Source organism: Anopheles arabiensis, chromosome 2 (assembly GCF_016920715.1).
Source record: "Anopheles arabiensis isolate DONGOLA chromosome 2, AaraD3, whole genome shotgun sequence".
Lineage (NCBI taxonomy): Eukaryota > Metazoa > Arthropoda > Insecta > Diptera > Culicidae > Anopheles > Anopheles arabiensis.
The window spans coordinates 47417340-47432736 of NC_053517.1; the positions used below are offsets into that span (position 1 = coordinate 47417340).

General features: G+C 47.9%; 1 protein-coding gene across 1 annotated transcript in view; it reads left to right on the top strand.

Annotated features, from left to right (window-relative positions):
- The first annotated feature begins 1858 nt into the window (after positions 1–1858).
- The window catches only part of LOC120898175 (calcium-activated chloride channel regulator 1-like), a 49899-nt gene continuing 36360 nt past the window's right edge, over positions 1859–15397 (top strand). Inside the window, exon 1 of the mRNA XM_040303651.1 lies at positions 1859–3832. Within this exon, the coding sequence (XP_040159585.1) occupies positions 3641–3832 (192 nt within the window). The 5' untranslated portion in view covers positions 1859–3640. The remainder of the gene's footprint in view (positions 3833–15397) is intronic.

A 15397-nucleotide genomic window follows, 5' to 3' on the forward strand; every position in this document is an offset into this window, starting at 1 on the left:
AATAAAGCCCGGGTCGGTTGACGCGTCAGGCTGGGAGGACGCGGTCTTCCGTTGACAGGTAGGCGATGGCTTTTTTATTGCAAATTCAAGCGGCTTGTGCGACTGACGACTACTAAACCCAGCTAAGGAATGGCACCAGCAGAGAGCAGTGCTCCGTCCGCCTGCGCCGATGGCAGATGGCTATCAGATAGGGAAAATTTTATTGTACGCCAGAGATTGAGTGTGCTGAAGAGGTTCACCGTCGCACGGAAGGAGCAGCGTGTTTATGTTATGAACAATTTTCCCCTCATTTTACACCTCACCTTATGTTGTAAGCAAGAGCACGATCCCACGTCGCCGGGTCCAAGTGCATTATGAGCTATCACACCCGGGCCGGGTTATGTCGCCGGGGGCAGCAAAATTTGTCTAAACCGTCGTCTCACAAACGAGAATCATCCTAGAGCTTGTAGACTTGTCATGTATTTAAAATGCGTAGGCCCGAAACCAAACGGGTCTCCCAAATTTAAATTTATTCACGCTGTACCATCCGAACGGTTACTTTCCTCGATTGAGCAAATGAGCAACAACATGGGAAACAATTCGATTCATTCATTACTATTCCACCCGTTACCGCTGGTTAGTCATTGTTGCTGACGGTGGAAACATCATAAAACATGGGACGGCCTTTGAAAAATGGTGACAATGAGAGAGAATAATAATAATAACGCCGTGCTAACGCAGGCGGCGCGGGCAGAACTGGCCAGACGAGAATGAAAGCATGGGACGGGTCGAACTGGGAAGGGTGCTGCCTAGTTGCTTGAAGGGCTCTGGGTCCCTTGTCTTTCCCTTCCACTTTTTTACCACTCTGAAACATAATCATAAGCACCTGTGCGAGCATTATGGTGCCGATCGAGCGAGCATAAACAACCGAACGGAACACGAAGAACCAACCGGATTGGGACGTTGCACACCATCTGCTTCAATTTGGTAGTCTTTCTTGCATCATGCGTTCTCGTTCCATCAGTAAGACCGGACATGACACGAATAGACTGGAATGTTCCATATGAAAGTGAATGATAAACATAAAAGACATTTTCATGTCGTAGTTTGTCTTATCTTGCTGAAACTGAGTTCAATAAATCATTTGTATGTTAGGAAACCAACTTTTATGATGTCATAAAAATTAATAGCTGAATTGATAACAAAACATATAGCAGTTTCAATGCAAATTTAGGTAAAAAGTAATCTTGACACTAAGCATAGATTCAAATTTATCATTATTTTTTAACCAAATTTCATCTGGAACTGTTCTGAAACTGATTTTTAATTTTAATAAAACGAATGCTGTTCGCAATTTTGCGCTGTGCTTTTCGAACTACTGTTTTCGTCTTACCCGAGAAAACATATTTGTACATGACACCTTGATTTTATTTGTGTACTCGTGCTTACAGCTTAGTAAAATTAGATATGATATTTTAAACATAAAGTTGTTGCTTGCAAAGCATCATAGTTTCTTAAGCACTATCTGCAAGCGTCACTATGAAAACGAGTGTAAACAGGCTGTATTCCGGCCCATTCATGCATTTCATTAAGCCACTTTAATAAAGAAGTAAAAATTGTGCAAACAAAAAGTACAACAATTTTCATTTTAAATTTTTTATCTGTTTAAAACCAATCTCGTTTCAAGTTTAGAAAAATGTATTCGCCGTCTTTTTTCTACACGAGCATCACATTAAACCTTCTGCAGACGACCTAAAGTGCCGAACGTAACCGAACGGCCCGAGCACTGGCCGAAGCTAAGCATGCTTACCTCCCCTTCATGTTGAAGAGCATAACGCTCAGCACGCACATGCTGCGATGAGTCTCGAGCTTCTCAGCGATTTTTTCATCAGTTTCAAAACGAACGTTCGACGGTACGGAGGGTACTCCTGTGCCGTTCGCTGACGCATCGCAAAACAACGTTCGACGAGATTTTGCCCGACGACGAGAAGCGCGTTGTTCAGTAATGCGCTAGAAACGTGAACACGTGAAATAGAATTATTTTTAAAGAATGCGAGAAACATAACAAGTTAAAGAGTGTTTGTGAAATTAGTATTGCATACGAAAAAAACAACCTCAAAGTTACAATAACAAAAATTAAAACAGCAAATTGTGTTCCCTTCTACGGAAACAGTGTTTGAAATCAGTACTCAGTTTATCGCAGTGTCGGGTACGTTGCGGTGCCGCATGTTGCCTGTGCCACCTACTACAACACAGCCATAGTGTTCTGAAGCGTTCAAGGCGGAAGTTTGATCGTTGAAGCGTTACCGGAACCCCCGTTCAGCGCATGCAAACCCCGAGTCCAAAGGCACACCTTTCCCCCTCGCCAACTACAAAACGGGCAAGCATGAGCTAAAGGTTCGTCGCTAGCTGCGCCCCGGCCCCGGTGTCTCTGTTGTTTTTTGTGTGCTCTGCCGGTGTTTGGCACACATATTGTGTGTAAGAGTGTGTGTTTGTGCCTGTGTGTTTTTGTGGTTGAAAAATTTAATACTCATGCGACACACCGAACCGAACGCAACGCACGCACTTTGGGGCTGTGAAAAATTGGTTACTTTTTAAAGGCTTCTGGCTGCTGGTGATGATGATGATGGGGATGATGAGAGACCATGTCTCTGCACACAAGCTCATGTAAAACAGGTGCAGTGAAACAATTGCTACTTTCGCGCAGTTTTCTTTGCTAAACAAGTCGTTTCCGCAGAGAAACGGTTCAATTCACCTGTCGTGAAAACCCCGCTCGAGCGCGTGTGTGTTTTTGTGTTCGTGCTATAGCGAGTGTGTGCGAATGTGTAGTGGTCTAACAGCAAATACGCAAATTCGGTTACTGCCAGAAAACATGTGCTAGAAAGTGTGGTGCCCGATCGTTGTAGAGGTCGAGTGAACCAAAATAATAGAAAAAATCGAAGCGAAAATCGACTAACATCGCTACCACGGTGACCGAGGGCATCGATCAAAACGCATTCGCGCGAGTTCGCGAGTGTTCGATGAAGTGTAGCCGATTGGTTTGTTTGGCTGGTGCCAGTGTGCTATTGTATCCATGACTACGGCGCGTCTCGGTGCGCACAGAGCCACAGCAAAGGTCCAATTTTGTATTGTCGTGCAGGTCGCCATCGCCACCGACGACTGTCGCTCGCGCTTCATTACAGCGTGATTACATAAGTGAAAGTATAACATCTTCCCCCTTTGCGTAGTGTTGCCTACAAAGTATTGTTGTAACTCAAGCTGTGTCCATGTGTCCTGTACCGTAGAACATATAGCCCCCCTACCTACGCGGTGTGCTAGTGAGAAAACGGTTCTTATCGATCGGTCGACCAACTTCCAGCCAGCAACCAAAGCAACCGACATTATGGCCAACCGCTAACAAGACCACCGCCAGCCCTAGTGTGCTAGTAGTAGTGTTTAGTGTGCAAGCTTCAAGTGCTAAAGTTTCGTACTGCGACGGCCTCTTTAGGAGTAGTGTTCCAGTTCCTTACCGCTTCATCCAGACCCTTGTGTTAGTAGTGAAACTTTCTGTCCCACAAAACCGCCACCGCAGAAAGCCCGCAGAGTCGGTGGTCTGCCGATATCTGCCAGTGTATCGATTTCCCTTCGAAGGAAACCGATTGCTCGGAACACCCGGAACACGATGGCAAGAACATTAGCGCTTCCGTTGCTGCTAACGGCAGTGGCGTCGGTGGCATTATTCGGCGCTGGCGTACCGTGCGCTAGTGGCGCATCATCGATCACGGTCGAAAAGTCCGCGTACAAAAACGTCGTCATCGAGATCCGGGATAACGTCCCGGTGGATAGCTGCCAAACGATACTGCAGAATCTCGAGGTTAGTAAACACCAATGTCCATCATCGCCTTCATGCAGTAAGCGGATGCTTCCGGCAACACCCGAGCTACCTTCGCCCGGAAGCTGTCCTTCTAGTGTCCCTTTTTTGTCGCAACCCATTGTCTTCCATCTCGCTGCACCAAAAGGCGCATTCGGTGCTGCATTCCTTTGAAGAAGTAGAAGAAAAAAAAACACGATACGGGTTGAAAGCTACACATTCCGAAGCGAGGAAGAACCGGTCGGAGAGTGCACTAAAAATGTAAACAGTCATTTATCTTACACTTTAGATTTATGTTCCACAACACCGTGCCCGATCGGCCTTTTGCCTTTTCCCATACACCACCGGGTCTGCCGGTTCGAAAGAGAGGCCCCGCAGGGCTCAGCACAGCACAGCGCAGTTGAACCTGTCAAACTACAAAAGGGCCTCACTCAGGTGCGGGGCTACGCGATCGCGCGCGCACATCGAATGGGATGGGTGTGACTTGCCTGACAGACGCTCCCAGGGATAGGGTGGGGCGCTCAGTCAAACGGAAATATGATACCGGTACCGTTTGGGCAGGTTGGCCGATGACATCGCGTGTGCAGTAGTAGTATGCAGAGCCATTTGAAGCCTCCTGGAGACAAATACGCTCATCTGTGTGTGTGCGTGTTTGCGCGCTCGAGTTTGAATACGCCCTGTAGCCTGAAGGGGTGTGTTTTCCGACCATCTCGACCGATCACAGCATCCTTCCAGCCGCATTCAAACCGTTGGGGTTCACCACCCCCTTTGATGGTGGCGACCTTTTGTTTTACGACCCCGATTAATATTTAACGACAATTTTACCGTGCCACGTCGATTTTTCCAGCACAAGCTGGCTGGCTGGCTGCTGGGACAAAGCCAAAACATTTTTACGACAGTTTTGATTACATCGATGCAAATGTTTCGTTTCCCAAAACCGACGACTGCTATCTAAATGGGCAGAAAGGACAATAAATCATTCGCGTTCAATGATTACCGAGCGCGATATGCGCGCTTTATCGAAATTAAACCAACGAACGTAAACGTAAACCCGTCGCTGCGAGCCTGCACAACCTTGCTGGCCGAAAAGCGAGATGAATTGTGGAGTGGTCGGTGGTTGTTGTTTTTCGCAAATTTTAATGCATCTCAAATGACGTGCCCAATCAATATCACTGTCAGCGCGCAATAAGCTGGCACGGTGCGCGTTTCAACTGGTGTTTGGGGGATTAAAACGCGCCAAATGTACTAAATGGAAAATCCAATCTCGAAGCACTCACACACGGCCACGCGAGCAGTAGTCCGGTGCTGCAGGTGCCAAAGTTAAATCGACCCCTTGTTGTAACGCATGTAGTTGACGGGAGAGTGGAAAAATCTATTCCCTTGAGCACCCTTACATCAACTGTAGCGCACCACGGTCCGATGCATCAGCCATACGTAATTACTTGACCGTGCGTGTACAGCACGGACGGCGCGCCACGAAATACCGTCAAACTTTTTCGTTATGTATGCGAGTTTTTCGGGGAAACCCCAAGCTCGAAAGCTTCTATATTTTTTCTCCCAAGCATTGAACTGGACTGGTTCAATATTTTTAGTGAATCACCGATCCGTGGGATGGCATGATTTATGGGACTTGCATCAAAATTGAACATCAAACAGAGCTAGAGCTACGTACGGGAATGTGATCACCAGAGCACAAAGAGACAAAAAAGAACCCTGATGGCAACCAGAAAAAAAGCCCAAACCGATCCAATGTACTACAGTGTACCCTCTCTATCCATTACAATCTGAGCCACCATATCTCCAATCAACGGCTCGATAGTGATCGAACTGAACCATACATCCATCACCGGTCAATATCGTCCGAATATCCACGTTTTGGCCACGCTGACCTCACCGGTGTTAGGAGTTTCGGGCATTCCATCATCATTCCACGCCGGTGAAGTTGATAAAACCGATGGCAATGTTGTTCAGCGGAACAACAACACCGAAAAAATGGTTCATACACGACCTGATTGATTTCAGCTTTGAAGTATCACACATGTGTAATTGATTTGTGTGCTAGTTTTTTTACTCTCTTTCTCTCTCTCTCTCTCTCTTGACTTCCTACACCTTCCATCCAGGGAAACGACTCTGCTCGAAGTACTAGCGAGCTGTCGGAAATAAATCACCACCGCCAATTTAAATGGTTGTCCTAAACGGGCTGAACAAGCACCCGCCCTACACACCATTTGCCATTTACTTTCGCCGTTAGGTTTTTTTGGTTGTAGAAATGCCACATTGAACTCGGTGCTGGCATAAGGCGAACCCTTTATGTTGAACTTGTTTTTCGTTTTTTTTTTTTCATTTCGTCTTCATTGACTAGCCCATAAGTTGGCCCATTTCCAGGCCCGATCGTTAGTGTAAGTATAGACGAATAACTTCTCTTCGGTGAGGAAAAGCCAACGAAAAAAATACATCACAACCCGGTTCTCAGGGTTTTTGGCCAGATTTTTAAGTACCATGCTCCCGCTTCAAACGTACAAGATCCGCAATTATGGACCCATATGGTCCTCCGCTCTCCCTCTCCCCCTCTTCCAGGGCAACGAAGAGGCCCACAGCATCCGACTAACGCTTTGCTCATCATCCTACCAACGGCATCCAGATGTGCATGCCTTGGACGTGTACGTACACGTATGTACGTATGTATATTAAATCGATTATGGGCGAGAAACGCAAAGAATGGTGCAGCAACATCGCGCACACACACGCACACCGCCGAGAACATAATGAAAACACATTTTCGAGGTTAATGACGAAAGCCCAGCTAGTCGTCGGTTATTTAGCGAGGCGCATCTTGGGGCTCATCCGCCCGGCCGCAAACAGCAGGTAATTTTACACGCTTTAATCGCGGGGAAATCGATGAACCGTCATACCGCTAACTATCGGTCGGACGGATTTTCGGTACCAGCCGGTACACCACCACCATGGAACATCCACACATTATCCGCTTTAAACCGACAAAGACACGTTTGCTTAGCCTCAAATGGTGGCGCTTGACACGGGAGCAAAGGGAGCTTCACCGTGCGCCGAAAGAGAGGCTGCCACACACTCACACACACACATACCGGTTTGTCATCGCACGTACGTGAAGAAAGCTACGGGAGCAGAAAGGAAACACACAGAAATTATCACCCCCAGACACCGGAACCATCGGCAATCGATACCGTGTGGATGACTTTTATGGACTGGTGCCCTGCTTTTTTTTTTGGCTGGGGGGCAATTATCACCTCACCCAAAAACCCTTGAGTGTGCCTACAACCGCACCGCAAAGGGACGAACTGGTGCAGCACGAGCACTCGTTCTCGGCAGCTGTCCATTAGCAGCAGTGGTGGCCCGATTTTGTGGCCCCAAAAGCTAAGCGTTCATAGGAACAGTGCTCGGGGAACAGTGACTAGCACGATAAATCACAAGCTTCCCGAGCTTGCCGGCTTCCCGGTCGGAGTTCGTACGAGCAGAACGCTGACTTGGCGTTGGCTCTTAAGATCCTTACTGGCTTGTGTTTCCCCCGGTCAGCCGGCTCAACCCACAGAACAAAAAGTCTTAGTCTAAGGAAAGGCGTTTTCTCTGGGCTGCTCTCCGCTCCCGGTGCTAAGTGCACCGGAGAATCTCAACACCGAAGAGGAAACCGAATGCCATGCCAACAGTCGGACCCAAGCGCTGTACGGTACGGCTGCAGTGATAATTGGTTGTACAATGTCGTCTTAAATTCAGCTTTTTCATCCCGTGCAGCCATTTGTATGCTGTGCCGTTTTTCCCTACGCCAGATGACCTACTTAGGCGCAAGGAGACTGTGGGACCACGGGAGACCGTCTTAAGAATGGTGGAGCAATTTTTTGGCGGTCTAATTTATGAGTGTGCTTTCGGGGTGCTTTCCGGGAGGGGTTTATGCGGGTCCTAACCAACGGTGCGAAGGTATGCTGGTTTCCAAGGACCAAGTAAATACAGTAAAACTACTAAGAATTGGTGCTGTTTGCGCCCTTTCTTGCTTTTCGGGGGGTTCGTTTCGGGTCGTGTCTTTCCATTTTCCCTCCGTTTTCTTTGTGACCGCATGCGGCTGCTTGCCATGGTAAAGGCATTCTTCCGTGGCAAACGGTCCATTTTTCCGTCTTCCACAAACCGACGCACACACACACACACACATTTGCCAACACAGCTTGGCATGGTGTCAGGAAAATTAATCGACATTCGTGTGATGTTTCGACCAGGTTTCACCAGCTCCAGGTTGCTCTCCTGGACACCCGGGCCCACCGTCCCCGGATGGGGCACGCAAACGCTTCCCGGTATAGCGCTCACAAATGTGCGAAGTAACCGCCGGATCGGAAATGGACTGAGAACTGTGGTCCATAAATCAGCCCCTTGCAAGAATCGCTTTCGCGACGGAATCTAGCCTTTCATCGGGACGCGTACCACACCGCTTGACTAATGGGCACACGGTGTAATTTAGCGTGAGAAATTATGGATCCCCGCGGATGAAAAGGATGCTGGCCAATCAGCCTCGATATACTGCTGAAGCAATGGAAACATCGTGTTCCCTCCCTAATGCTGTCTGTCCCGTCGTCGTGGTCGTATGAGTAATGTATTGCCCTTTCACACACACACACACGCATACACCACCCAGAAAGATACATTTTGCCCTAATTAGTTGGCGAAGTAAACAAATTATCAAAGCAATGAGCTACCCCATTGCTCCCCAATGAAAGCGAACCCGCACGCCAATCGTCAAAAGGGCGGGCGGGCAATGCTTCCAATGCAACAGCGCCGTGCCCGGTTGCGACGTGCGGAACTGCCTCTTGGCAACTCATAAAACATTCATAAAACGAATGCTCTCGTTTCCACTCCGCTGGACAAAGCACAAGCATTTTATTGATATTGTCTGTCGACTGTCGCCTGCTTTACGGCCCCCCACTTATCGCTATCGAGAAATCGCATGCCAAATATAAAATAATAATTGCAACAAAGCTTTACGATGCCCTACGATCGAACCGATAGGGTGGGAGCACTTTCACTGTTTGTGACTTCGGTTTCTCTCCCTTTTCCTTCGCGCCAACGACAGCCTCGTCGTCAGCCCGCGGCAAAGGAGACGGCAATGGATCAATTTGATCGTTGTACGACTTTTATTTTTGCCTATTGCCATCTCACTGTCTCCGTCCCCACCGGCAGCCGTCAGCCGGATGGGATAAGCTGCCTACGCTTTGGCGGATTTTATCTGCCGTATTGGACATGATTTTATGCCCGTTTGGTGTGCCTTCCGATCCGCCGGCCGCGCTTTTGGATGGACGAAAAAACGAAGCACCAACATTGGCCAATCATTCTGTGGGTTTGATTTCGCAGAAAAACACTCCTGCTCCCACAGTTCGGATTACGAGTGGGAGGCTACCGGAAGGAAGAAAATACACGCAGGGAGGAGGGTAGGAAAAACACATCCCCAACGGCATCGCGTTTGCTGCGGCAACTGTGCCGAGCATAAACATAGATTGAATTTCATTTATCCGATTTCATTGCTCCCCACCGACCCTTCGCCCAACGTTTATCGTATTCCTTCGCTCCCTGCCAAAGAAACGGCTCTTCCGTCTTGTGTGTCACTGATGCGGGCTCATCTTAGAAAGCTTACGTCGGATTCGGAAGAAAGTACGCGAAATCAATCGTTCATGGTGTGCGGGGGGAACCAAATGAAATGGAGAAGATTTCCTATAAAAACCTTCCACTGGCAAACCGGTGTGCCAATGATAGCCCTTGGGTGAGTGGGAGCCTTTTCGGAGCGCATATTGTGATGTTTGATTAGTTTTTTCTTCTTCTGCTTCACCGGTCACCTGGGTAACCAGCCGGACCAACCCTTCACTGAAGTTGAGCGGTTGGCAGAGGACATCCAGGGATAGTTGTCGAAAGCGCAGGCGAATTTGCTGCTTCCCTATGCACCTACATATTTTCCACCATCCCGCCGAGCTTTATTTCAATTTTTGCATTCCAATTGCGGTCGCGTTGAAGGACGAAGGCCGGCTGCCAAACAGGGTGAAAAAAGGTAGACCATCTCGGGAACACTCGGGATTCGCTATAGACGAGAATGCAAAAAGAAACGATATCTTCTTTGCTCCCCAAATGTTCACCGTAATTTAATCAAACATGAACACCGACTTTGGTTTTTTAGATCCTTTCTGTTCTCGGGAACCTTGTTCAGGGAAAGATTCATGTACAAAAGAAACTAGCCAATCTGGAATATCTCCAGGCTGCCGGCTACCATCGGGATGAGATGGATTTGGTTATCCCCAAATTTCCTATTTTCTACCTGTTCCTGCAAGCCTCGTTTTAGGGGTGTGTTTTTCCGTACTTTAGTCAAAAACAACAATGGTTGGTTTTGGGGCTAGTGGGCAAAGTGGTACCTTCTCCCTCCACGGGTCCACCGGGTGGATCAATTCTCCATCATCCGCCCAGGACATACCTAACGGCAAATCGGCATTTGTTGCGCCTCACCAAACAAACCAAACAGCGGCATTATAGAGAAGAAGAAAAAAAAACTCGTACACAAGCGCAAAAAAGGCAATCCTTTCAACTTCAAATACCCAAAAGGGAATTGCCGGAGCTGGAGTGCAGTTGGAGTTGATCGGTACCAGGCAGTCAATGGGGAAGCTTTGTACGCTAGAATTGAACCCATCCCGCTGCTTGAGCATCATCAAAAAAGGCAAATGAAAAGGTAACCCGTGAAAGAAAAACATGGGGAAGCACCAGTACACAACAAAAAACACACAGCAAGAAGAAAGAAAAACCCACAATTCTACCCCATGTATACGACTAGCCCACTCGGTTGGAGCTGATCAACCGTTTAATTCCCATCTTCCCGACGTCAAGCTTTGATGATACCCTACCTTCGCACACAACCACTGGAGCATTGCAGGCGCGCTATCAGCCGGCTTCTGGCTGCTCGATTCGGATCCGATCGGTAAGCCAAAACTCAAAGCAAATCGATCCCGATATGGATTGCTAACCCGATTATGGGTGCGAATGTGCATCGACATGAAAGGTAGGGGGAGGCTGAAATGGCAGAAAATCTTTCCAATCTTTCACAACTTCTTGAGCCCGAATGGTCCGACTGCCTTTTATAGTTTGTGATGCATGAGCGACCTCGAAGTGATCGAAGATCTATCGTATGCGGATAGGTAAACGTTTAATACCCACCGCTTCACCAATCATAGGCGAATAAATCTGTCACGTGGAAAAAGTTGAATCTTGCCGTCACCGTTTTCGGAACCGGCCTGTGCCATTTGCAGAATGACTGCTGCTTGGCTGCCTCATACCTGCCGCAATACGTGCTTAATTATGTACGGGTGCGCATAAACATGGCTTTCTGAAAACGTCACGCTGTCTACGATGTTTGCTGTTCTAGCATCCCGTTACGTCGTCTTCGACGGCTGCAAAACCAGTAATACTGCAGCAGCCAAACTAACATAGCGTGTGACTTCGTAACCCACAGGCCTGAATGTTTCTCCAATTGGAAATGTGTAATTATCTGATCTGCTCCAACAGTAGCTTTAGTGCTGACGAATAAGTTGTGCCCTTCTTTGCAACCAAAAAGCACAGCGTGGAATCACTGTCGTCAACAGTTTATGCATTTACATTTTCGACCTAATGGGAGTGCCACCTCAAGCGAATTCCGTTGGCTGCCTCCTGTTCTACTTGCGACTGAAATGATACCGATCGGTTCTAAGATATCTTCAGTGTGATCGTTATCGCAAGATGGCATTCCGCCGCGGGATGGTTTCTAGAGCACAACAGTAAGCGAAATCTAACTCCGAAACGCGACACCAACGCCCCCCGGGAAGGTGGTACCCAGTAAACAGTACACTTTTGCTGGAACAATAAGTCACATAGTTGAGTTATTGCGTTTACATGCTCCAATTACTCTGTTCGCTTTCGTCATCGCTTTGGCGCTGTGCCGCGCGTAGATCCTCACGTCTCTCTGTTCGCTCTGTCCACTGGGCAAAACAAAGTGCATCTCCGAGATGCAGCCCAGTTGTGCAGTGTTTGCTTTCATCCGCGATATCCGAAACGCGCTTGCCGTGCCACTGCTGTTGCTTACAAGTACCGCACAAGCAAACTCATAAATCCGTTTGCTGAATCTATTTCCTTGGCGATCCGGTCCCTTCCCTCTTACCGTATAGCTTTAATAGTGAATTTTGCGTCTTTCTTATTTTTCCGTGCGAACTCAACCTCCCTCCACCCCCCTCAAACGACGCGATGATTAACGATTGAGCTGGGACGCCCGTCAACGAAAGCAAGAACGATTGCTCCGCCGGGGCTTCGAGAAGCGAACACCCAACCCTCTGTCCAGCCCAGGATCCATCCACGGATTGGTTTCCGTGCACGAGGGCGAACGTTATGAATGGTTGATGGATTTATAATCACACGATGCTCACGTGAAAAGCACAGGATAATAAATTTCATATCGAGGCAAGCTTTTGGAGCGTTAGCAGCAGCCGGGAAAAAAACGACACGAACAGAAATTGATCATACTACCCCGTACACGCCAACACAGCAGGGCCACTGCAGGACAGCCCTGCCCAGTCAGTACATAATGCGCGATGATACGGTTCATAATTGGCAACACTTCAACTATTCGTTGATCGATAGCGGCGATGCGCTGGTTGCGCTCTTAAGCATCCGCTTTTGATTACACTTGCTCTGGCTGCAATGCGCACTAGCGTGCCGCTGTTTTATCACAACCCAACCAACCCCAACTTCCTGGTGCTGGTGTGTTAAGCTCTCCATCCCCAGGACAGGGCGCTTGAAGCCGATTGGGCGCGATTTTGGGAGAGAAAATGAACCAATTTCGAGACGAGCCTAATTCGGCTCCGCTAGCAGCTTATTCAACACCAACAACATTGCGAATTGCTTGCGAAATGGTGGAAATTCCTATTGGCATTTCGTTAAGTGGAAAATAATCATCGTGCGCCTACAATGTGCGTGCCACACTTTCCGCATCATCACCACCATCGACATCATCATCATTTAACCAATCGTAGTTTAATTCGTATTAATTATGATTTTGAAATCGATTTTTTTCTCGCCCTTCCCTGGTTTCACCATTCTCGGCGATCATGATTAAGCGTCTCGGCGTAACGTACCAATCTCGGCCTCATCTCGGGCCGGTTCGTCGTTGTGGTTCATGTGCAACGTTACCTGCTTACGATGCACCGGCAGCACCGACATGCCCGTTTGGAAAATTAGATCACGTTCACACAACCTTACAGCGTAGTAGTAGAGGAATAAGCCTTGTGCTGCGCGTACGATGGAAACGGTATACGCTCTGGCGTATGCATTTTTCCACCACCGGATTGTGGTGCTGGATTCCCTTTAGCTGGATCGAAGCACTTCGTTTCGCCTCTCCCGCGCCTCGTGTTCCGTGGCGTGAGTGACGAGACAATCGATTTTTGATTGAAATTCGACTTACGAGGGGGGCAGCACAAATGCGCACCGGTGTGATCGGGGCTGAAAATCACTCTCCCAAGCTTACGTGGGATGGACCTTATTTGGTGGAAAGTTGATCAACCGTCGTGTATCGATCTATCGATCGGTACAAACAACCAGAGCCGCCCGTTAGGCCCCGGCAAACGAAGAAGATGTTAATCGTATCGATGATACGCGCAAACGATGACGAGACCCAAAAGGAAGCGAAAAAGGGCACCGATGGAGATTTTTTCAATTAACCGTAGGAGGAAGTCCCCCGAGATAGCTTCAGATCGAGCGCAGGAGGCCACAGCTGTGCTGCTTGCTGCTGGATATCTTGGGCAATTGTGTTGCTTCTGCCCACCGGCACAGCACCCGTCTAGATGATGCGGACAAACGTCTAGTTGTTTTTATGGTGTTGTTTTGTTTTGCTTGTTTTTTTTCTTGAGTCTGACTTTTTCCTGTGCCCTACATTTTGTTGCAGAATGTACGCTCAAGAAATTACACCAACGAAACAATTTAGAATGTGTATACTGTTTTCTTTTTCCTATTCGGTAAATATTTCGCCCACGCTCTATTTAAGACTCATTATTGCTTGATACAAAAAAGAAGAACAACAAAAATACAATTATTTACAATAATCCTACATTCGGAAGTTTTCATAATGCTCCAGCGCACGACGCAGCCACAAACAAACAAAGACTCGCCCGGCTCTCGTTAGTAACAGCCGATGAATAACGAGTCAAACGAAATGAAAAATGTGATGTACAGCTTTCCCGCATTGCTTAACGATTATCGTTCATCCGCACAATTCAGCGCACTGCACTGAAGGACGTCGGCCTGGAGCGCCCTGCAATTGCGCTTCCAATCGACCATCCCTCAAATGTCCCTTCTGCTTACAATCGCCTGCCCGAGGTGGATCATCACAAGCCGGTGTTTTTTATTCTTTTTTAACGTTTTACAGCACACTAAGTACACGAATAGCAACCCCCCGATTACCCAGGAAAGAGACGAACCCCTTGTTAAGGGCTCGCCATCACCCACCGATGAGGCGATCCATTTAACTGCATTTAGTTAACAAACTTTTAAACTCCTATCGATACTCCACAACGAGGAAGGGGAGAACATGGAACTAAGGGGAAAGGCGGAAAAGTTTTCCCACTTTTTTATTACTGCACCCACAAACTCGCCTACAGTCCCACAGTACCACACTGTGTCCCGGCTAGGAAGCTGCGGTTCCCTAGTGCTCGCTGGCGCACTTCAGGCGCACTGGCGCGGTCGTAAGGTACGAAAACGAGCAAGAAAGAGAGACGGATTGAGCAGAAACATCTAAATCTTCCCATCAGCAGCAACGTACAATGCAATCGATTGTAGCAAGTGCTCGCCGACTACCGAGGCGCGCAAGGAAAGGGCACCACCATCCTCAACCCTTGGCCAGTCGAAAGGTTGCCCAGTATAATCTTCCAAATGCCAGCAGCCACCAGGGAGAAGGAGTAGCAAATGAATGAAGATTCCCGCTTGCTTTTTTCGCGATTAACCAACAGCATCATCAGCAATCTACAAGTAACCACAGCAGCAGCAGCCGGGAAGAGACACGAAACGCAATATCAAAAGGTTGCGTTCACTTGAAGCAACACATTTACGCATACAACACCGGGAATGGAAAGATGGAAGTAGGACGCTTTGGCAAGGCACGACACAACAAAAAAATAGCATGCCCTCACTAAATGCCAACCGTTGCCACTGAGACTGCATACGAAGCTCCGAAACCCGAGACTCCACGGAACATCATCTTCCGCTGCCGGCTGGATTGAATGCGCCACAATGAAATGGCAGAAGTCGTGACAATATTGTTTTCTATGACATTAGGTTTTTATTTCGGAATATTTGGTTGTCTGTTCTAGTCATGTTGTTTGGCTTTTGACTCGTGCATAAAAGATAAAGCAGCTGCAAAAATAGTTAAACAAGCACAACAAAGTCACCAATGATGGAACAGCCGTTGTTGCGATAGCAAATAAAAAAAAAACCCGCGCTTCCCAGAAGCTTCCATCCAATTCTGACCAACGTTCAAACTACCATTTTATGAGCGGT